Here is a 22,822-nt window from a genome sequence, read left to right as displayed (position 1 = left end):
GATGTAGGTGCTCCCAATATTCCAGTACATGCTAGACTCTCCTTTCCTGAAAGGCTTTAGTAACACATTCTCAATGTCACTGATTCTGCTATGTGATAACAACACTGTTACATTTCCTCATGATTAGATTCTTCAAGTGCTTTGTTTATGCAAATCTTTTCCCATCAACTACATTCATAGTCGCTGTAAATCCTTTGAGCAATAAACGTACAAAGCAGTTAAGATAGAAGCTGTCTGAGAGAAAAAAAGAAAACCTGTCATATGACCCTTAATAAAAATGTATGACAGTCAATGAATGACTTAAATTGAACTGAACAAACTGAACTGACATTGTCTTCTAGATATTCTTTGGTGTCTTCAAGTTTCAAATCTACGAGGTTTGTGTCCTATTTGCTAATCATATTAAAATGTTCCCAAAGTTTTCCTGTTCTACAAGGATGGCTTTTAAATTTTATAACAAAAATGTGGCAAGCCCCTCAGGTCCATAATTTCAGTAAAATCTAATGATAGAACTAATTGAGGGAAGGGGAATATAAAAATAATACATGAATTATTGAATGATTACATAAAGGAATGCCTTTTTAAAAAAAATTTAGTCTACAAAATACTTTTTAGTAAGATTTCTTGTATGTACATTACTTGATGAATATAAAAGTTTGGCATAATCTCCTGGGATGTTGTTTCTACATTTGTGCTTCTTATATATTTAACTTCTCCATATCTACTGGCTTTTTTACCTCTGAATTTCAAAATGATTAAGTCTCTTTGATTCAAAAGTAAAACAAAACTACCCATGACCTCTGCTTTCTCAGCTACAATGGCACTTTCAGTTCTTGACTTAGCGATCCTTTCAGACACTAGGATCTACTGACTACACCATCCACCTGGAAACTTTCTACTTTCTTGGCTTCTATGATAGCACTTTCTCTGGTTCTCCTCACTTCTCTAACTTTTCCTTTGAAATCTAACCTTTTCTTAAATGTTGGTGACTTTCAGGATTTTTTTTAAATCCATTTTCCAATTTGATGTGCTTGCTTACCAGAGTTCATCAACTGCAACTGATTTAACTATATTCCTTATATTCTGACTATAGTCACAGCTCCAGCCATCTAAATTTGACCCTGATGTCCAGATAACACAAGTACTTACAATACAACACATTCAAAAGTAAACAGCACTTTCTCTATTAAGCTTGCCTCTCCTAGGGGCACCGGGGTGGCTCAGTTAGTTGGGCATCAGTTAGTTTGGCTCAGGTCATGATCCCAGGGTCCTGGGATTGAGACCCATGTCAGTTTCCCTGCTCAGTAGGGAGCCTGCTTCTCCCTCTCCTCCCCATTCCTGCTCTCTCTCTCTCTCTCTCAAATACATAAATAAATAAATAAATTAATTAATTAATTAATTAAAATCTTAAAAAAAAAAAAAAAAAGCTTGCCTCTCCTCCAGTGTCTCTATATTCCATTAATATCATGCCAGCCAGAAACTTGTGACCTCTCTCTGGCTTTACCTCTAATGTCCAGTCAAGTTGAGAAGTCTTCTTGATGTCTTCCATGCTGCTCATCTCATTCCTAGTTTTACTACTTACTTTACAGAATAAAGTTCTAGCCCTGGTGCATACACATATGTCCATACACACTGATCTCATAGCACCCTAGCCATGCTGAGTTCTGTTTCCATGAAATGAGTTAGCACATGTGAAGTACTTAGGCGAGTTCCTGGTATACAATAAGCACTCACTAAATTAGCTGCCACTACTACTACTGCCACCACTCCCGTTCCTGTTTACCTTTATTCTTATTATTAGTTGCCCCACGCTCACCATGCTATTTCACATTTTTATGTCTCTGCTGATGCTATTCCCTCTTTCTGGAATTGTTCTGTCTGTCTAACTTCTCACTCTTAGAGAAACAAACAAAAAAGTTCTGTTTATGTACTTTCTTCTTTAGAAAAACCATCTCTGATAACTGAGGTTCAGCTAACTGTCCTTAATGTGAGCTTCATTGTAAACCCATGAAAATTTTGATCATATAGCTCATTATAATACATAGTAATTATCTGTTTTGGTCATTTCAACCAGAGGAGCAGGGGTCAGCAAACTAGAGCCCTGGGACAAAAGGCACTTCCTGTGTATGCAGTTAGTTTACTGGAACACAGGAACACCCATCTGTTTACACATTATCTATGGCTGCTTCCATGCTACAAAGGCAGAGTTTGGTAGTATGATGGAGACTCTATGGTCCACAAAACCATATTTATCTATGCATTTACTATTTACTATCTGGTCCAGAGCTACTCAGTGTTGACACTATTGAAATTCGGGGCTGGATAATTTGTCATAGAGGGGCTGTCCTTGCATTGTAGTATGTATAGCAACAGCCTCAGCTTCTACCCACTATATGCCAGTAGTACTCCTACCCCATCATCTCATCTCCTCTCCCCTTCACCCATCCCCCATGGACCCCCTCAAAAATGGGGTCACCTGGGTGGGTCAGTGGTTGAGTACCTGTCTTTGGCTCAGGTCATGATCCCAGGGTCCTGGGATCAAGTCCCACATCAGGCTCCCCACAGGGAGCCTGCTTCTCCCTCTGCCTGTGTCTCTCATGAATAAATAAATACAATCTTTAAAACAACAACAACCGAAAGTGTCCTGGACATTGTCATACGTTCCTTGGGGTCAAGAACTGTCCCCAGTTGAGAACCACTAGCTTGGTCCCTTACAGAGAAAACCACTAACCTCTGAACTGTAAGTTCTCCCAAAGGAATGAACTGTGTCCAGTTCACTTTGTGTTCCAAACACCCTGCCTAGAACATAACAGAAGCTCACTAGATGAGCCGCTTAAAGGTAATTCAAGGATTGTGAGACATTTCAAAGCAATTTAAATTTTATAAGAATTTAGACTTGAAAGGAATGTTGGTGATCATCAAGATACTACCCAATGTTACAACTAGGTTTCATTTCCTTCAGCATTTTAAACATCACCTATCAAAACTGTTGGTACTAAAAATATCTATGAAGAAAAGGTATGCTAAGAAAGATAAAGTTCATCACAACCCCATTTGATTATGAGGAATTTAAAAAATAGGAAATTGCTGCATTCATATTTCATATGCACATATATTTCATTTACCCATGAATGTGATTTTTTTACCATCTATAAAGAAGAAATTGTTTTCATTTTGCAGGTGGGATCATTTCGACTGGGGTTAAACTATAGTATGGAGATATATCGACTTCCTTCTAATCAATCAAGAAATTCATTCAAGGGATATAAATTACTTTCAACTCTCTTTAATAAACCTACAGTATACACAGTATTGCTGAAACTACAAAAACCTCTCTGCCTCAAAGGAATTATATGCCTGCTAGAAAAGCTAACAAATGAAAGCAGGGCATTTTAAAAACCAAATAAATGACAGCAACAGCTAATATTTATTGAGTATTCACCATGGATTGATATTGCATTATCTCATTTGATCCTCCTAATAGTATCTATTAGAGTTTTTAAGATACTCATTTTATAGATGAAGAAACTGAGAGAAGCTAAATAATTTTTCCAATGGCACACAGATAGTAAATGGCAGAACAAAAATTTAAACCTGGAACTCTGGCTCCAAAGCCTGAGCTTCATACACACTGCACCATATAGCATGTGTGGAATTCAGATGTGAGAAAAACCACATGATCAGTCAGGCAGATGACCATGAGAGGAGTCCCAGAAGCATGGGCAAGAGACAGAGAGAAGAGTGCAGAGAGCAGAGAGCAGAGAAAAATGGTGAAATCCTTAGCTAGGGGACCCAAGTAAAGAAGTTTCAGAAGCAAGAACTCAAATGTATATTCAGAATATGAAGAAATAGCCATTCTGGTTAAACAGAGATGAGAAGTATGAGGAAGCAGGGACATAGGTGAAGCTAAATGATGGAAAGCCATGAGCAGGAGGCTAAGAAAGATGTGCTCTGAAAGAAACAGGGTGGGAGGTTCACGATGAAGCGACAGCAACAGGCCGGGTACAGGATGGAGGGAGAAGTGAGAGAGGGTCCAGTGAGAAATATAACAAAGGAATTGTCAGTGGGGTTGTTTAGTGGATTAGATGAGGGCAAAAGGAGGACAGCCAGTGGAAAGGAAAGACCAAAGCTTACTTGAGGCTCCCAACATAAATGCATGGGTGGTGACAGCAGTACCCTCTGTTCCAAACCCACTGGGTTACCTCTTTTCTTCTCACATTCAGCACCCTGCCTCGCCTCTCCTCTAGAGGAGACCAGAGTCACTGCAGCTGAGTTTTCTCACCATTCGTTTCTCAAACCTCAAAACCATTTTGTGTTTTGCCTTCTTTACTACCATCTCTGGGGATGGGGGGTGGGGGGGGGGAAGCATTCTTTCTCTCTCTCAGGTGAAGGAGGTGTAGGTCAAGGGAAGGGTTTTATGTGAGGATAGAATAGCATTGTGCTTGTAGCCTGTAAGGAACGAACAAATAGGCAAAGATTAGTAGGTATGAGGAAGAATAAGTGTGAATGAAGAGTAGACTCTGGGAGGTGACAGGAGGGAATTAAATGGTGAACACAAGTGAAGAGTTGACCTTACCAAAAAAGAGAGATCCTTTATCCTCTGGATAGGAGGAGATAAATAGGCAGATGACCCAGAGGGGGAGACAAGCTTGATATGCTGGCAAGACAGTGCCAGCTTGGACCTTCTCAGAAAAGCAGGCTGTCTAATCACAAACATTTTGTTACTCTCACCACATCCCCCACTGAGCCACGGCCACCATGATTACAGTGGTCTCCTGGCCAGATCTTGAACGCTCCCAGCTTTCCTCACCTGATGTCCATTCTGTGCCTACAGCTTCCTCTGACTGGGATGGCCTGATTCTTCATCTCAGGTCTTAGCTTAATTATCACCCACTCCAAAGGGCACCTGCCTGGCTCAGTTGGTTAAGTGTCTGACTCTTGATTTCAGCTCAGGTCATCATCTCAGGGTCGTGAGATGGAGCCCTGTATTGGGTTTGGTGCTGAGTATGATGCTTACTTAAGACCCTCTCTCCCTCACCCTCTGCCCCTCCTCCCTCCCTTCCTCCCTCTGTATAAAAACAATGACAAAAAATTATCACCTCCCCCAAGAGTCCCTTCCTGACCATTCAGTCTGATGATGGAGACCCAACCTCCTCACCACCCATTTTTCTCTTTGATTTCCTTCATACCACTTACCATTATCTTTAAAGTATCTCAATGAGTTATTTACACATTTTCTCTTTGTCTCCTCCAACATGAATTTCACAGACTCAGAGATCTTATATGTGGTCTCATTCACCACATTCTCTAACAATCAGGACAGATTTTATAACAGACCAGTCACTCTGTGAATATTCACTGCACTCATGAATAAATGAATGAGTGACATGCTGTTGAGAAAATGGATATACACTGAAATTGGATATTTTTTAAAGTATTTTTAAAGATGTTATTTTTTTGAGAAAGAGAAAGAGAGAGAGAGAGAGCACGAGCAGGGCAGAAGGAGAGGAAGAAGCAGACTCTCTACCAAGCAGGGAGCCCTGCATCCTGATCCCAGGACCCCAGGAACACAACCTAAGCTGAAGGCAGATGCTTAACCGATTGAGTTATCCAGGTGACCCCAGAAATTGGAAATTTAGAGTAATAATTCCATTGCTGATGTTCACAAATATTTACTAACTTATTGAAGAATATTTCCATATACTTATGTGCCAGGACCTATGTTTCCCTCTATTTTTTAAAGATTTTATTTATTTATTTATTTATTTATTTATTTATTTATTTATTTATTTATTTATTACGGACAGAGAGAGAGAGAGAGAGAGAGACGCAGAGACACAGGCAGAGGAAGAAGCAGGCTTCATGCTCCCTGCATGTGGGACTCGATCCCGGGTCTCCAGGATCACACCCCAGGCTGAAGGCGGTGTTAACCTGCTGGGCCGCCATGGCTGCCCCTATGTTTCCCTCTAAAGTGACTATTCAATCTATATAAATCCAATCCCTGCCTTCTAGAACCCCCTTCTACTAAGGAAATATATGAACACAGATCATTAAAGCACTTTGTAGTAAGGAATATATTACCAATTATTAAGCAATGGAGTTAAGAACTAACAGCTGTGAGATCATATAGTAAAGTGCTCCTCACTTAAGCAAGGTAAACCAGGAAAACAATTCTACCAAAGTGCTGAGGGTGGATATGCTCCTTCAGAGTTGGGCATGCAACTACAAAGGGTAAAGGAGTAGCTATGCAATAGATAAGATGGAACAGATATCCAACAGTCCCCAGCGGTTTTTCGAGGAAAGTAAAAAGTGTGCTAAGTTGTAAATTCAGCAGGAAACAGAATCATGGAAAAGATATTCAGCATGTCACTAGCTGAGGGAACAGAAAAGACGTGATGAGAGATCTAAGATAACTAGAAGAGAAGAACTCCTTAAAGCAGCTCATCTCAAAAGAGCCAAAAGACAACAATAGCTAAACTCCAAGAGGAGGAGGAGGAGAGCTCTTCCTATAAGACAGAAGAGAAGGTAGCAAGAAGTATATTTGAAGGTAAATCTGAAAATGGAAGGAGAAAACTTAGTAAGCATTGGCTACATAGTTTCTCTTTTCTCCATGAAATATGAGCCAGACCAAACTGGCTGGTGAGAAAGATCTGAGGGAGAGAGAAGAATTTTATTGGTTGATAATTGGTGTGCAATGTTACTGCCCTGTGCTACATTTTTACTGATTTGTGAAGTGAAAAATGTGTCCTTATATCTCTCTTGAAATCTATGCAGAAACTATATGGCACACTGTCCACATGCGGGACAGAACACAAGGTTACAAAAGCACATAACACTAATGGAACAGTCATTTCTGCATTTGCAAAGCAATTAAAAAAAACATTAGCAAAAAAAAAAATTAGCTAATTAATTAGCTCAATGATTACTTTATCCCTGTAGGTATATGTGTACAAGAACTGGGGTTTTTGGTCTCCTTTGAGGCATTTGAAGACACAAGAGATTTTGTCTCAGTGGGAATGTTGTGGTAGATTACATTTGCTGTAAATAAGTGACATTTTTAGAAAGCAATGAGTTCCACTGAATTTATCCCAAAGAGAAAAAAAAATTGCAAAGCTAAATAAGAGGCTCTCAGAATCAAACTAAAAAATCATAATAAGCCTAAAATGTAGCTGCTTTTCATTCTGGCTTTCTAGGGGCACTGGAGGCAAATAGCTCCAACTTCACAGAAAATACTTGGCTGGAACAAAAGTCGAGATGTGCCACACATTTCAAAATAAAGGTATTCAACTGCCTGGTATTTATACTGAGAGGAACTACTCAGGTCCCATAATGAAAATCATTCCTCCATTAACAGGTTGAGCAATACCAATTTGCCCAGCCAAAGTGGGAAATCAAGCAAAAACCGCCTTCTTCTCAGAACACTCAATTGCAAGGTGAAAGAAATAGGTAATTGTATCCAGTCTCCCAGCAAGAAATTTTTTGACTGATTAAATGACCTATCCTATGAAATAGAGCCTCTAAATAGTAGTGAAAGACCAGTCCCTAAAGTAGGTTTAACCACAGAATCACCATCCTTATTTCCTTTTCTTCTTTACCATGTCCTTTGACTGAGTTGGTGTAGGAGGCAGCAGGAATCAAGATGGCAGCAGTGTTTCCACAGTAACTCTAGCCTTTGCTAAGTTGAACTGTGTGACCCTGAACAAGAATTTCATCTCCTTAAATTTACATTAGTAATGATAATAGGGTCCACCTCACCAGTTTGTTGTGAGAATTAAATGAGGAAATATGTATGAAACATTTAACCATGTAGACCTACACTCCGCATGCATTTACACTGTTAAGTGCTCAGTAATTGTTAGTCTTTACCATTGCTATTATGATTTCAGTTGTTGTGGTTATAATGGTTTTGGACATGGTGCCAGTAGAGGTCTGAGGAAAGAGAAATAATTATAGATCATGGCACTGGCTGAGAACCTCAAATCCTACCATAAGAACAATCCTATGAGTCTCAGTGGGATGTGTTTAAGTCAATGATTTGGAGATTAATTAGGAAAGTCTTCAACATGATAAATCTGGTCTAATTAATTGGTCTCTTTGTTTCTTTTCAGAAGGCTTGTTCACTGAAGAGTTTAGAATCTTGTGTTTGGAAGGAAACTAAAAAATCAACAGTATCTACTCATTTGATGCTATAACCTCTCCTACAAACTCTGCAAGGTAGTTGTCGAAACTCTCCTCGGTGCCTTGAGTGATAAAGAATGCATTACTTTAAAAGCAGCTTTGAACAACTCTCACTGGAATGTCTTCTTTGTATTAAGTAACCAGCTGCCATTCATTTGCCTTATTTCTCTCTGAGGAACCACATGTAATCCCACTTCTATAGGATAGTCCTTCATGTATGAAGCCAACACCTGGGCTCAGGCACCTTTTCTTCCTCAGGTTAAATACCCCTGGATCATTCAACTACTTTTCTTTTTTAAGATTTTATTTGTTTATTTGAGAGAGAAAGAAAGAGAACATAAAAGCAGGGGGAGTGGCAGAGGGAGAGGAAGAAGCAGACTCCCCACTGAGCAGGGAGCCTGATGTGGGGCTTGATCCCAGGACTCTGGGATCATGATCTGAGCCAAAGGCAGACACTTAACCAACTGAGCCACCCACGCACCCCTCAGCCAACTACTGTCAGACTCAAGTCCTTCATCTTTTTCACAGCTCAATTCTAAACATGTTCTAATATATCAATTAGCTATTATTTTAAAAGCTTTTTTTAAATGATTTTTATTTATTTATGAGAGGCACAGAGAGAGAGAGAGAGGCAGAGGCAGAGGCAGAGGGAGAAGCAGGCTCCTCACAGGGAGGCTGATGTGGGACTTGATCCCAGGGCCTGGGGATCACACTCCCAGCCGAAGGCAGAAGCTTAACCACTGAGCCACTCAGGTGTCCCTTTTTAAAAGCTTTATATCCAGAATGGAATAGAAATATTTCCAGTAATCATATTAGCACATAGTGATGATGATGTTGAAAACAATTTACCAATCTTCCAAAAAACTACTAGAATTAACAAATGAATTCAGTAAAATTATTATACAGAAATATGCTGTATTTCTATATAATAATAGCAAAGTAGCAGAAAGAGAAATTAATAAAACAATCTCATTTACAATTGTACCAAAATAGAGTAAAATACCTAGGAATAAACTTAACCAAAGAGGTAAAAGATCTATACTCTGAAAACTTTTATAAAACATTGATGAAAGAAATTGAAGATGACACAAACAAATGGAAAGATATACCATGCTCATGGATTGGAAAAATTAATATTGTTAAAATGTCCATGCTACCCAAAGCAATACACAGAGACAATACCATCCCTATCAAAAAATCAATAGTATTTTTCACAGGACTAAAACAAATAATCCTAAAGTCTGTATAAAACCACAAAAGACCCTGAATACCCCAAGCAATCTTTAGAAAGAAGAACTAAACTGGAGATATTGCAATCCCAGATTTCAAGATATAATGCATAGCTATAATAATCAAAACAGTATGGTACTGGCATAAAGAAAGACACATAGAGGGATGTGACATGCAAAAGAATGAAATGGGGCTACTTTCTCACACCATACGTAAAAATAAACTCAAAATGGATTAAAGACTGAAATGGAGACCTGAAGCCATAAAACTCCTAGAATAAAACATAGAAAGTAATTTCTTGGACATCAACCTTAGTAACATTATTCTACATATGTGTCCTCAGGCAAGGGAAACAAAAGCAAAAATAAACTACTGGGACCACACCAAAATAAAAAGCTTTTGCACAGTGAACAAACCATCAACAAAATAAAAAGGCAACCTATTGAATGGGAGAAGATATTTGCAAACAATATATCTGATAAGAGGTTAATATAAAGAATATATAAAGAACACCAAAAAAATATCCAATTAAAACAATCGGCAGAGAATTGAATAAACATTTTTCCAAAGAAGACATACAGATGGCCAACAGACACATGAAAGGATGGTCAACATCACTTATCATCAGGGAAATGCAAATCAAAACCACAATGAGTTACCTTATACTTGTCAGAATGGCTAGAAATAAGAAATGAGAGATAACAAGGCTGGCAAGGATGTGGCCACTGGGGCAAATTGGTGGGCAGAAGGGTTGGGTAACTGGGTGATGGGCACTAAGGAGGGCACTTGATAGGATGAGCACTGGGTGTTACACTATATGTTGGCAAATCAAACTTCAATAAAAACAAAACAAAACAAAAATAAAAGTAAATCTAGTGAAGAGTGATTAGGTGCTGTGACATTCCTGAGGAGTCCAGCTCCATGAGGCAGGGTCCATGTCTATCTTCCTCATCTTAAATCCTAGGCCTTCTCAATGCTTGGCACATACACTGTGTCTCAAATCAATCATATAATCTTTTTTGAAATAGTAGCTTCATTGAGACATAATTTTATACAATAAAAATCACCATTTTAAAGTATAAAAAGATTCTTCAAAAATTTTTTTAAAAGATATACCATTTGATTCAGTAATTCTACTACAGGGTATTTACCCAAAGGGAACAAAAACACTAATTCAAAAAAATATATATGCACTCCTATCTTTATTGCAGCATTACTTACAATAGCCAAGATATGGAAGCAACCTGAGTGTCCATCAAGAGATAAATGACTAAAGAAGACATGGTATATATTTACAATGGAATATTATGCAGCTGTAAAAAAAGAATGAGATCTCGTCTTTTGTGACAACATGGATGAACCTAGAGGGTATTAATGCTAATTGCAAAAAGTCAGAAAAAGATAAATATCATATTACTTTACTTCTATGTGGAATCTAAAAAAAAGAAAAACAATAAAGAATAATAAAAGCACTGAAACAGACCCATAAATACAGAGAATAAAACTAGTGGTTGCTAAAGGGCACAAGGATGGACAAAATGGGTGAAGGGGAATAGGAGGTACAGGCTCACAGTTACAGAATGAATAAGTCACAGGGAGGAAAGGTACAGCATAGGGAATATAGTCAATCGTATCGTAACAGCATTGCATGGTGACCAATAGTACCTACACTTGTGTTAAGCAATGTCACATTGAGTTATTGAATCATTGTATCATACACCTAAAATTAATATAACTATAGTTGTATGTCAACCATACTTTAATTTTAAAAGTCTACCAAAAGTTTTCTATGTATCAAGCATCATTTTAAGGGCTTTACATTTACTATCTCAGTTAATATTCACCACAACCTTATGAAACAGGTATAATTATTCTTATTTAATAAATAATCAGAATGAGGCATGCAGAAGGTTAAGTAACTTGCCCAGCATTCCACAGCTAGTATGAGTAGAGCTAGGCTTTGAAGCCAAGAACTCTAGCTCTAGAGCCTGCTTTCTTAGTCAATAAATTATAGTATAAAAGTGTCCACCTCCTTTGTTTTATAGATCACACCTCTATTAATTCAGCCTCAAGTCATGTAGGCACATATTTTCTATCATCCTCAGCTTCCTGCTATTCAAAAAGTTGATGACCATGTACTCTTACCTTTCCTCAAGTCCCTAATATAAACATTAAATAAGAAGCAGTACTGTGACATCAACCTGAATCTTCCATATAGGTCAAACAGATCCTTCCATCAAGACTCATTGGTATATTTGGAGTGCCTGGATGGCTCAGTGGTTGAGTGTCTGCCTTAGCCCAGATCATGATCCCAGGGTCCTGGGATCGAGTCCTACGTCAGGCTCCCCAGAGGGAGCCTGCTTCTCCCTCTGCCTGTGTCTCTGCCTCTCACTCTGTCTCTCATGAATAAATAAATAACATCTTTTAAAAAAAGACTCATTGGTATGTTTAAATAGTTACTCCTTTACTGACTAGCTTCTAAAATTCAATTTCTTTCTCCCCATTTTGTCAACGAAGATATCACAGAATGTATTGCCAAATACTGATATTTAGTTATGCTTTCCTGAGTTGTAAGTATGGTAACAATATGGAAGGGAAATGTGAGCTTGGTTTGTGTGATATGGCTTACTTTTTGTGTTTCTGGTGAATAACTGAGGTTCTGCTGATCACTTTTTTTCTCTTCTATGGGGTCAAACTTCTGTTAATAATGCACTCCAAAACCTTTCCCCAATTCCAATGAAGCTCAGATGCCCATAGCTCACATTATGTACACTTTTTTCCATCTTTAGTATTGAGGAACTTCACCATTATCTTCCATTTCTCAAAAACCACAACTAGTTTAAAAAAATCTTATTTACAAATTCTCCCCATATCCTTGGATATCATTCATCTATCTCAAGAAATCTGAATGAATGCAGAGCAATTAGGTGCTAACAGCCTCTAATAACTTTCTTATCCTTTGTCTATCTTTTCCTGTCCAAAGATCTATTTTCTTGTCAGAGAAGATGGGGGCAAAATAGGAGTAAGAAGATTATTTTACATCACTTAGGACTATATGTTGCAAATGACAGAAAATCCAGCTCCTATTGGTTTAGACAAAAGAAGGGATTACTCAGTCTTGGCTGGAAATCAGGGGTACTCTAGTTTGAAGAATGTTTGATCCAGGCCCTTAACCATGTCACCAGGATCTAGTTTCTCCCCATATTTTGGCTCTGCTTTTCTCCATTCTGGCTTCAGTTTTGGCCTCTATGTGTTGGCAAGATGGTAGCCAGAAACTCAGTTTTATATCATCCCAAGTTCTAACGCAAAGGACAGAAACTACCTCCCTATAGCATATAAACTAAAGTCCTGAGCTTGTATGTCACTGATTCAAATCAGGTTAGGCACCCACCTATGAACAAAATAACCATGGCCAAGGGAATGGAAGTCTCTAATTGACTCAGAACTCCCATGCTTACCAAGGGAGCCAGAAGTGGAGTCAGCACCATGGAACCACTAGACTGAAAATGAAAGGAAATAAAAATCTTTATTCAAAAGAAGGAGAAATGGGATGCCTGTGTGGCTCAGTTGCTTAAGCATCTGCCTTTGGCTCAGGTCATGATCCTGGGGTCCCAGGATCGAGTCTCAAATAAGGCTCATGTAAGCAGGGCTCCCTGCTCACTGGGGAGTCTGCCTCTCCCTCAGCCTGCTCATGTACTCTCTCATTCTTTCTCTCAAATAAATAAAATATTTTTTAAAAAAGATTCCTTATACTCTAGGAAGTAATCTCTCTTCCAGAAGATCCAATTTATTCTCTTTATAAAAACTTCATTCTTAAGCTGATGCATATGGCATTGCTAACACTTGATCTTTTACCCACCAAAACTGCCAACTTCTATGATCAATGCAATAGGCAGCTCCTGAGATACCATTTCTCTCTTATCTTCTTCTGCTACAGCTTCTATTTCCCAGTCTCTGACTCATGTTTCTACTTGTTTCTACCCTGTTGGAATCTCATCCTTCTTGGTCTCCTGTTTGTATTGGTTCCTCCATTTGGAGGAAAGGCATGCTTTCCTCCAAGCCCACACAGTGCTCCTTTGCACATCTTCCTAAGAGTAGGAAGCTAGATCCTACTTTGCTATCCAAAATTTCATAAGCAATAACTTGTAATTCTACACTAGAAGTTTTCCACAGTAGTGTGCATTTGGTTTAGTGGTGATCACTACTCTCATTTTACAGATAAAGACATGGATGTCCAAAGAGATGATATGATTTTCTAATTAGCATTAGAATGAGATCTGGAGAGGTGCCTGAGTAGCTCAGCTGGTTAAGTGTCTGCCTTCAGCTCAGGTCATGATCCCAGAGTCCTGGGATTGAGCTCTATGTCGGGCTTTCTGTTCAGTGGAAAGCCTGCTTCTCCCTCTCCCTCTGCCCCTTCTCCCTGCTCATGTACTCTTTCTATCTCAAATAAATAAAATCTTAGGGAAAAAATAACGAGATATAGAGGTCAGGTTCAAATTCAGTTGCTCTTATTAAACTACATTGGACTCTCCTAACTTCTGCAATTTTTAAATTGCAGAAACAGCAAGGAGCAGTATGTGGCTTCTTGGCCAGATCTAATCAATTTGGTTTCATTATATAACAAATAATAACATAAGCATCTGCACAGTGCTTTACAGTTTATAAAGCACGTCCATTTGATTAGTCCCATTTGCTCTTGACATAAAAATGCCTGAGGTAGGTCTTATTATCTGATGCAAAGACAGAGGCTAAGAGCAGTCAAATGACTTGCTCTTAGTACACAGCTGGTAATGAATGAGTCAAGACAAAATTCAAACCTGGACTTGTGCTTCTTTGCTCATCTCCCATGCTGACTCAAAAACCCTCACTTGGTCTCAGCTCACCCTGGGGCCATGCAATATTTTCAACGCTAGGAAAAAGGGGATTTTTTAGTCCCAATGCCATGACCTAATTTACCTGATTATGAACACATCAATTTAAATCAGGAAGGAAACCAACACAACAGCTAGAGCAGCACAAAGGTAGAGAAAATGAAGATGGCAGGGGCTAGGGTGGGTAGGAAAAAAGTATAGTGAGTGAGGAAGCGAGGACAATACAAAAGAAAAAGCAGAAGAGAAATTATTATAACATAAGAGACAGCAGCAGCAAAAGACAGTGAGATGGGATAAAATGAGTATATTAAAAAAAAAAAAAGGGCAACAACAAACACATTATCCCAAAGCCCGCAGGTGCCAGCAATTCAAATAAACGTATAGCAATTAACAGAATTAACACAGCCTTAAATAGCTTGGCTCACCAGATGTGGACTCCTATCAGGGTTCTATAAAATGTAAAGTTATTACAGATTAAACCATTAATCATCTGTTCAGAGACTATCTCTGGCTGCAAAATCCCATTCGGTTTTAAATGGCTAATAATCACAAAGGGATGTGGGATGTAATGTGCACAATGATGCTCTACCCAATCCTTTTTCCTTTAAATATGTGTTCCACGCTCCTGATTCTCCTGCTTCTCCCTCCTCCCCATTAGAGACTCCATAAGGAAAGAGAGGTGAGATGGACCAGGCTATCTCAGACACCTCAGCAGCACGGAGCTTCTCCCTGGACACATGGAAGATGGAAACAGAGAACCAACATACTGGAGGGGAAGTAACAGACTGAGGAGAAAGGAAGATGGTGTGCAAAGAATCAAATCCAACAACAGGAAAGATCCCATCACATAGGAGGGTACCATGATGGGCTTGAGGAAGGTCCCTCCCCATGGTCCTAGTCAATCCAATAGAAACACTATTGTTGACCTCAGTCGGGATTTGGCTTTCCTCTACTATACTGTGCTTCATCCCACAATAACAGCTCAATGATGCCAAGGACAAAGGATAGGAGAAATGTTCATCTTGACAGGGAGGGTCACTGGAAACTGAAATGAGAGTCAGAAAGAAGTGCTTCCCTATAGAAATTTTAAGATTCTGAAAGATACCCTCCGGGCCCAATGCCACAGTCAATGGATCAACCCTCCTAACCACGATCTTCAACTTCCTAGGGCAAAAACATACACCAGTTGGAAGTAGTAGATGCTGTGTTCTCAAGTAAATTAAAGCCTATTGGATAAGATGCCAATCTGACTGTGTCATGCTACTACTTGAGTTCCTTCAATACCCCCCTATTGGCCTAGAAAATAAAGTCCACGGGTGAAATGAAGTTCTCTATGACCTGGTGCCTACTTAACTTCGTATCTACATTTTCAAAATTCTTCATCTTAGAATCTGTGACCTGAAATTAGCAAATTGTGAGTTCTTCACCTAGATTCTACTGAGTCCTGTCCCCATGCCTTTACCAAAACTGCCCCATCATCCTGGAGCACCACTACCTCTGTTCTGCAGTGTCTGCTTCTCTTTGTCTTTAAGACTCACCTTGGGCATTAGCTCCTTCACAGAACTTTCCTGAACCCTAGAATATGCTAAGTCCTTCTCAACAGCCCTGATGAACTTCTGAATGCCTCTTTTTACTACTCTTTTATGAAAATTATACCCATTTATCTTAGCTGTCTCCCCCACTAACTGTGTGGTCCTCCAAGGTGGGATCTGATTCATCCTGGTATTATTTAGAATAGTCCCTGGTATATTGTAGGTTTTTCGTATATATCTGCTGATCTAAATTCTACCAGATTTTAGAGCTCTGTGAGGTTAACACATTCATTCCTTTATTTATTCCAGACACTTATGGAGTGTTTTTTTTTATACCAGGAAATCTGCTAGGTTCTGGGGAGACACCTGTGAACAGAAGAGACCTTCGTCATCATAGAGTTAGCTCCTGTTTAAACAGTTATCAAATAAATTACCAAAGGCAACAAAATAAGCTAATGACTGAGGACAGGTGGGGTGGGTTTCCCCACTTCAGATACAGATTGAAGGACTTAATTGGGACAAACCTCAGAATAAAGCTGTTTTTCCCCCTGATTATGATTTGCTAATTTGGGAGATATAGGGATATTGCATGTGCCAATGTATACAAATGTATAGTTATATTTGTATTTACAAGTTGTTTATAAGAGGTATTATAAAATCCTTAAGAATAATTATTATAGGGACACCTGGGTAGCTCAGTGGTCGGGCGCCTGCCTTCGGCTCAGATCATGATCCTGGGATCCAGGATCGAATTCCACATCAGGCTCTCTGCAAGGAGCCTGCTTCTCCCTCTGCCTATGTCTCTGCCTCTCTCTCTCAGTCTGTGTCTCTCAAGAATAAATAAATCTTTTAAAAAATAATTATTATAGCAAAATGCACATGTCTGTTTGGTTTAACTTTTATGTATATTATTTCATTTAGGAAGAACATGACAAAGAGCCTAGTATATCCATGTTAGGGAAGAAATAGATTCAAATAGGATCAGTGGCTTACTGCAGACCATACAGCCAGTGACAAAGCTGGTATTCCCAACCAGATTTTCTGATTATAAGCCCAGTATACTTTTTCTTAATACAACTACACCTCTGTCAAAGCCTTTTCAATCCTGTTCTTCCTAGAGGAAGTTCCAACTCACTTCTCTTAGCCTTGCTGAGCCTTTCTACATAATACTTCTCTCATATCAGATAGCTAGGAAGTTCCTAAAAGATTCAGCTGTTGCCATGCCAAGATGTTCTTAGTGATCCCAAGAAAATCATATGGCTAATAGTGCCAAAGAGCATTTACCTACAATAGTAATTTCACAAACATTTTATTTACAAGATTATTTGTTTAAACACAATTAATTTGCAAACATGTGGTTTCACTTAGAAAATGTTTACTGAGAGCCCAGTAGGTGCTAAGAACCATTGTAGGAGCTGTAAACCCACAAGACCCAAAAAAAGACATACATGTTAAATCACCAAACCACGACAAGGAACAAGAAACCGAGGTGGTAATGTTTAAGTGAACACAAACTTGTATTGATAACTAGGGTGTATGGAGAACCACGATAGTCTGAGGACAATCTGGACAGTCTTTGTGGCGGCTTTTATAGCAGCATGGAGCTAGGAAGTGTGCATCCAGGTGAAATCCACAGTCATTCTGCTTAACAGTGGAGGCAGAACTTTTGAGGGTGAAGTAACTGTGGTTAAAAAGATAAAGCTTATTTTGTACTACACACAAAGTATCAGTGATCTGGAACAGAAACTCTGAAGTCCTTTTGCCATGTCCCCATTTTGAAGAAAATAATACATAAAAGTGCCCAGCTCAGCTTAAGGCAACACAGAGCCTCAAATGGCAGGCAAGGTCAGAAAAAAGGAAGAAAGAGATAGGGAAGAAGGGCTTGTTAAATAACTGGACACTGGTCTAAGGGTAAACAGTTCAAGTGGCTATACGGGAGTTATCAAGGAGAGAAATCCCAACCTAGCTGGAAGCTTCCACTATTCACTAAATTGACAAAGACAAATATCAAGAGCAAGAGAAGAATTTCCCAGACCTGCCCTACAGAAAAGTGAACTGTAATGATTAAGTGGAAAGAAAGAATATGCCAGGACCACAGGACACTGGAAGTTCTCTGTTTAAGATACTCAGACAAAGGAGAAAGCTTCCCAAATTCCTTGGAAACACAATTCTGTATGTAACACAGAGATGGTGGTATCAGTTAACGAAGTTCTAATTGTGTCTATTGCTTCCCCCAGAATGGGATGGACTTTCTTTTTTCTGACTTGATCTGGATTTAAATGCAGATTCATGCTGCTATGTATATATTTTTACTACTAAGTACTAATTATTTCTGTTACTGACACTTTTTTTTCAGAGCTGTCTTTAATTTTGCAGCTATTAAAATAACATTTCTTATGGACTTTTGAAGTTTTCTGCTCTCTATACCTGGGCAGTGGGTACGTGAGTGCATGCGTGTGTGTCTGTGTGTGTGTGTGTGTGTCCATACAGACTTCATTTACTTTAGGTTTTGTGTATATGAAACCATCAGAGATATCTTCGCGTTTTTATGAGGCTTGTTTCAAAATGTTCAGGAACATCCTTTCTGATTGATAATTTGCAATTGGGAAACTGTTCCTTTGTCTCAACATACATAATTGAGAGATGCTTCAATATAATTGTGTGCAGGGGAAAATTAATTCTAGAGGCCTCCCCTAGATTCTGTCCATGCTCAGGGTTATTTCACTACAAAAAAATGGATGAGGGATCCCTGGGTGGCTCAGTGGTTTAGTGCCTGCCTTCGGTCCAGTGCATGATCCTGGAGTCCTGGGATCGAGTCCCACATCGGGCTCCCTGCGTGGAGCCTGCTTCTCCCTCTGCCTGTGTCTCTGCCTCTCTCTCTCTCTCTCTCTCATGAATAAATAAATAAAACCTTTAAAAAAAAAGGGTGAGTTTTCCACAATAATCAATGCCTCATTCATGCCTGAGCCATGTACGTGGCAGCAGAATGTTCCTATCTATTTCTGACAAGAGTACAATTCCTGTGTGTGTGTGATTTAACACAGTTTAAGAGTCTTTCAGGGTTCATTAGGTGCTGAGCAGTTTATACCTTTATTCTATCCAAATGGGAGCAAATCCCAGGGAGGAAGTGTTCTGTGTCCACTGCAATTCTGTCAGGAATGACTACTGGCATCTTTACAGCCAGAAGAAGCGTAGCTAACATCCAGCAGAAAGAGGAAAGCACTTTTGGGTTCTCGTCTGTAATTTGTCCTTCAGACCAAGAACAATACAGAGTTGTAATTGGATTTTTCCCTTCTTTGTCATGTCTCCTCTTCCTCTCAATTCACACATTTACTGTATCGAGGCCCAGTTCAAATATCAATTCTCCTCTGAAATTGACTTCCACCTAAAATTTATCTCTCTCCTCTAATTCTACTCAATTAGAACATTTAGTCAGTGGCACTGAATACACAGTGACCTGAGCTGTACTTGTTCACTTATAGATATCATCCCCCTTCCTAGATTATAAGGTCTCCAATCATGGAGATGACAGCTTATAAAGAGCCACTAAGTTCAGTTACAATACAAAAATGGTACCCAATAATTACTTGATAAATGTATACACTCCATAAATACTTATTATGTACCTTCTATATGCCAGGCATAATGGGTGCAACTCCTGTCTTGACATGGTTCACAGCTGAGTGGTGTGACTGAAAGCATGTACAATGCCATCTCATATATAACCGATGTTCAACAAATTCCAAATAACCATAATAAGAATAAAATATGTGCCCTGAGAGGAGTCTCATAACCTGTCACAAGGGATCTTTATCTACACAAAAGAACACTGTTAGCTTCTCAAGGAATTTCCCCAGGGAAGGAGGTATAGATATCTCAGGCAATCAGGCTTAGTTTAGATTAAACAAAAATGTGCAGTTGACACAGTATTCTGAAAGAACTCGACCAAATCAAGTCTGATTCTTCTTGCCTCAACAATTGACCTTAGAGAACTTACACTTGACTGAAGCTCCTCTATTCTCAGACAGAGGTCTCAGCACATCAGCTACAATAGTAATAAATGAGTAATGGCAAAGCCCCACTGCTTTCTCACATCTGCTAGCTTTCAGAGGATTAAAAAAAAGAAGAAGAAAGAAAAGGAAAAACCAGTCTTCTGGGCCTTAATGTTACATTCTGAAAATTCTGCTTCATCTCAAATAATGAGACTCTTGGGAACACCAAGCTTGGCAAAGGTAAAATAATACATATGTTATGTTTTAGACAAGACACACAACCACAAATTGAGCTATTTTTAGCTAGAGTTTCCCTACTTGCCAAGTCAAAGTATGAAATCAAACTTTACAAGGTGTAGTTCTTGTGATATCAAAGTCCTCTCATCTGTGTTATTTCATTTAATTGATTAAGTACAGCTACCTGTAGGATGCAATTCCCCATTAGTTAGATGAGACAATAGAACCACAAAGCACATAAGTGGCAAACCCAAGACCATGCAACCAGCTTAAGTGGGAACCAAAACATCGGACCTTACTTCCAAGTCCAAAGTCTTTTTTGCTACAACCTATGGCCTCAAAGACTGGGCGAGACAGAGCCCCTCACTGAGCTGGAAATTCATTTGTTCTTGGGACGGTCAATGAATTAAAGAGAGAACGTGACCTTTACCTCTTTAAGGCAGCCCATAAAGTTGTTGCTGACAGGTGAGCCTGGCAAGTCAGCGGTACTCGGGCTTCCTCCCACGTAGAAGAAGTCATCAGAGCCCAGCATGGTGTAGTCCTCTTGGGTGTAGCCTGTCGTGGTAAGGATGCCATCCACAGAGATTGTCACCTGGTGGAGGGACATAGGGACAAAAAAAATCCCAGCAATGACTTTACAGTCTTATCAAAATCCGGTGACTTCCCCTACCTGTGACGTCACTTTCATTAAGATTTTGGTGAGGTATTCTTTCTAATTTGGATTGACTTTGGTATATGCAGCCAAATTCCATTTTCTGGTCTGCCTTCCCTGTAACCCAAGCCTCCAGCATTCGTCTGCAGACTCTCAGGAGACTTTGGTGGAATTGTCAGGATGAGCAACTTGCTCTACCCACTGCACTCTTTACTGAGTCAGGCTAGAAAATGGAACTATCCTCAGACGACATCACTTGTCTCAGTTCATTGGTAAAACGGCTATTTTTTGCACGATTGTTATTTATGGTGGTAGTGAAAAACAGCAAAGGAGACATTTGACAATGGGGTTTGTTAGGGTTGGTCTTTGGTTGTGGATGGTTTTTTCTTTTTTCTTTTCTTTTTCTTTTCTCTTTTATTTGTTTCTTTCGGGGCTCACACCACGCTGACAAACATGCATTCAGGGAGGGAAGGAGAAGGGTCTTGTTTTTGATATGTCATGGATGATACATGCCATGGACTACCCCAGGACACCAACCCCTGCCCTCCCTTCACTGACATCACCACCACCAAGAGAAGAAATGACCCAAACCAAAAAGGCAACTGTAACAAAAAGAAAGGAATATGAGGCATAATAACCAAAATAAAAATAATAACGCCCACAGGGAAGAAATAGCACCCACACACCCAACATCCATGAAGGGAGCAGAGGGCAGAGAAAAAAGATGGGGCCTCAAAACGTGCATACACCATACGCTGACACACCCATGCGAAAATGATGAGGAGCCAAGAGAAAAAGGTATAAGAAAAAGGGCAGGGATGGGGGCAGGAGTGAGGAAAACCAAAGGGAAGAATTGAAATCCACTTCACACTTACATGCACTAAACAAAATTTGGAACACAAGATGGAAGTAAAACCACCAAAAAAACAAACAAACCAAACAAACAAACCACTCAAAACTAAAGGGTTATCTTTCCCCTGCCTGCCACCTCCCTCAACTAAAGTAAAAAAAAAAAAAAAAAAAAAAAAGAAAAAGTCCAAACCCAACCCCAAAATATAATGAAGGATGAGAGAAGGATGAAGAAGAGTGGAGACAAAATGAAGAAAGAGAAGAGCATGGAAGTGGGCTGATGATGGACAGGTTGTTAGTGATGAGGAGGAACACAAGAGAACAAACTCTGATGCCCATGGGGAAATCCACGAGACAGGAACATGCCATGCAGAGTCTGTGCGGAGAACACACTGGCAGAGCTCCCTTTGGCCACGGTGCGGATTAAGGTGAGAGCTGGGAAAGGAAGAATAGAGGAAGTAGAGTACTTTCCTCCCCAGATCACCTGTGGCGGCTGGCCGTGGCCACACCAAAGGGAAAAAAAAAACAGGCTTCAGGAGTGGGGGGGGTGGAGGAACGAGAAAGGAGGAAAAGTGAGAGGGGACGGGGAGGCACAGAGAGAAGAAAGTCCTCAACAGAAATCCTGTTGTCCCTAGTCTGTAACTTGAAAGTTGCAAAATAAGAAAACAAAACAAAACAAATTTAGCTAAATGGAGAATCTTTCTTTTAAAAACCATTTTTAGGGGAAAAAAAATGACAAACTGGAGAAAAGGAAACCGTCCCAAACTCATCCAAATACCATTTCCAGGACAGGCATGTTCCCCTTCCTTCTTTTTTCTTTTTCTTTTTTTCTTTTCTTTTTTAACAAAAAAGAAAGGCTTGCATTTAATCCAACAAAATATTTTAAAAGAAGAAACAAGTCTAAGGAGGATAAAAGGGGGGTCTGGGAAGGAAAAGGAGGGCAACACACGGCAAACCCAAAAAAAGAGACAATAAGAATGATATCTACCAGACAATGTAGTTTGTTTACCATAGCGTGTCCGATGCCTGAGTGCTTTGCGGAAAAGGGGGAAGAAAGGAAATTAAAAATTGTGAACAGAACGATTGTTAATTAAAAAAACTAAAAACAAAGATGAGTCGTTAGGGTGTTAGTACATTAGTCGGTTAGTAAAATGACACATTGCATGAATGATCTTGTGTTAGTTTTTCAAAAAAAAGGCACCCGACACAGAAAAAGAGAGTGGGGAAGACAATGAGACCAAGACTCTATGGAAAACCTTGGCAGCCGGGGCAGAGCCAGGA

The 22,822-nt window shown here is 39.5% G+C and overlaps 1 protein-coding gene across 20 annotated transcripts in view; it reads right to left on the bottom strand.

Moving 5' to 3' along the window:
* NRXN3 (neurexin 3) overlaps positions 1 to 22,822 on the bottom strand; it is a 1,534,711-nt gene that overhangs the window by 1,065,184 nt on the left and 446,705 nt on the right. For 11 of the 20 annotated variants that reach the window (XM_077910198.1, XM_077910203.1, XM_077910191.1 and 8 more), the window contains 2 exons: positions 22,551 to 22,574; positions 20,471 to 20,632 (listed from right to left, as the gene is read on the bottom strand). In XM_077910198.1, the coding sequence (XP_077766324.1) occupies positions 20,471 to 20,632; positions 22,551 to 22,574 (186 nt within the window). The remainder of the gene's footprint in view (positions 1 to 20,470; positions 20,633 to 22,550; positions 22,575 to 22,822) is intronic. The other 9 variants (XM_077910200.1, XM_077910205.1, XM_077910192.1 and 6 more) reach the window with 1 other exon arrangement.

Source organism: Canis aureus, chromosome 9 (genome assembly GCF_053574225.1).
Source record: "Canis aureus isolate CA01 chromosome 9, VMU_Caureus_v.1.0, whole genome shotgun sequence".
Lineage (NCBI taxonomy): Eukaryota > Metazoa > Chordata > Mammalia > Carnivora > Canidae > Canis > Canis aureus.
This window is presented reverse-complemented; position numbering and strand designations above follow the sequence as displayed.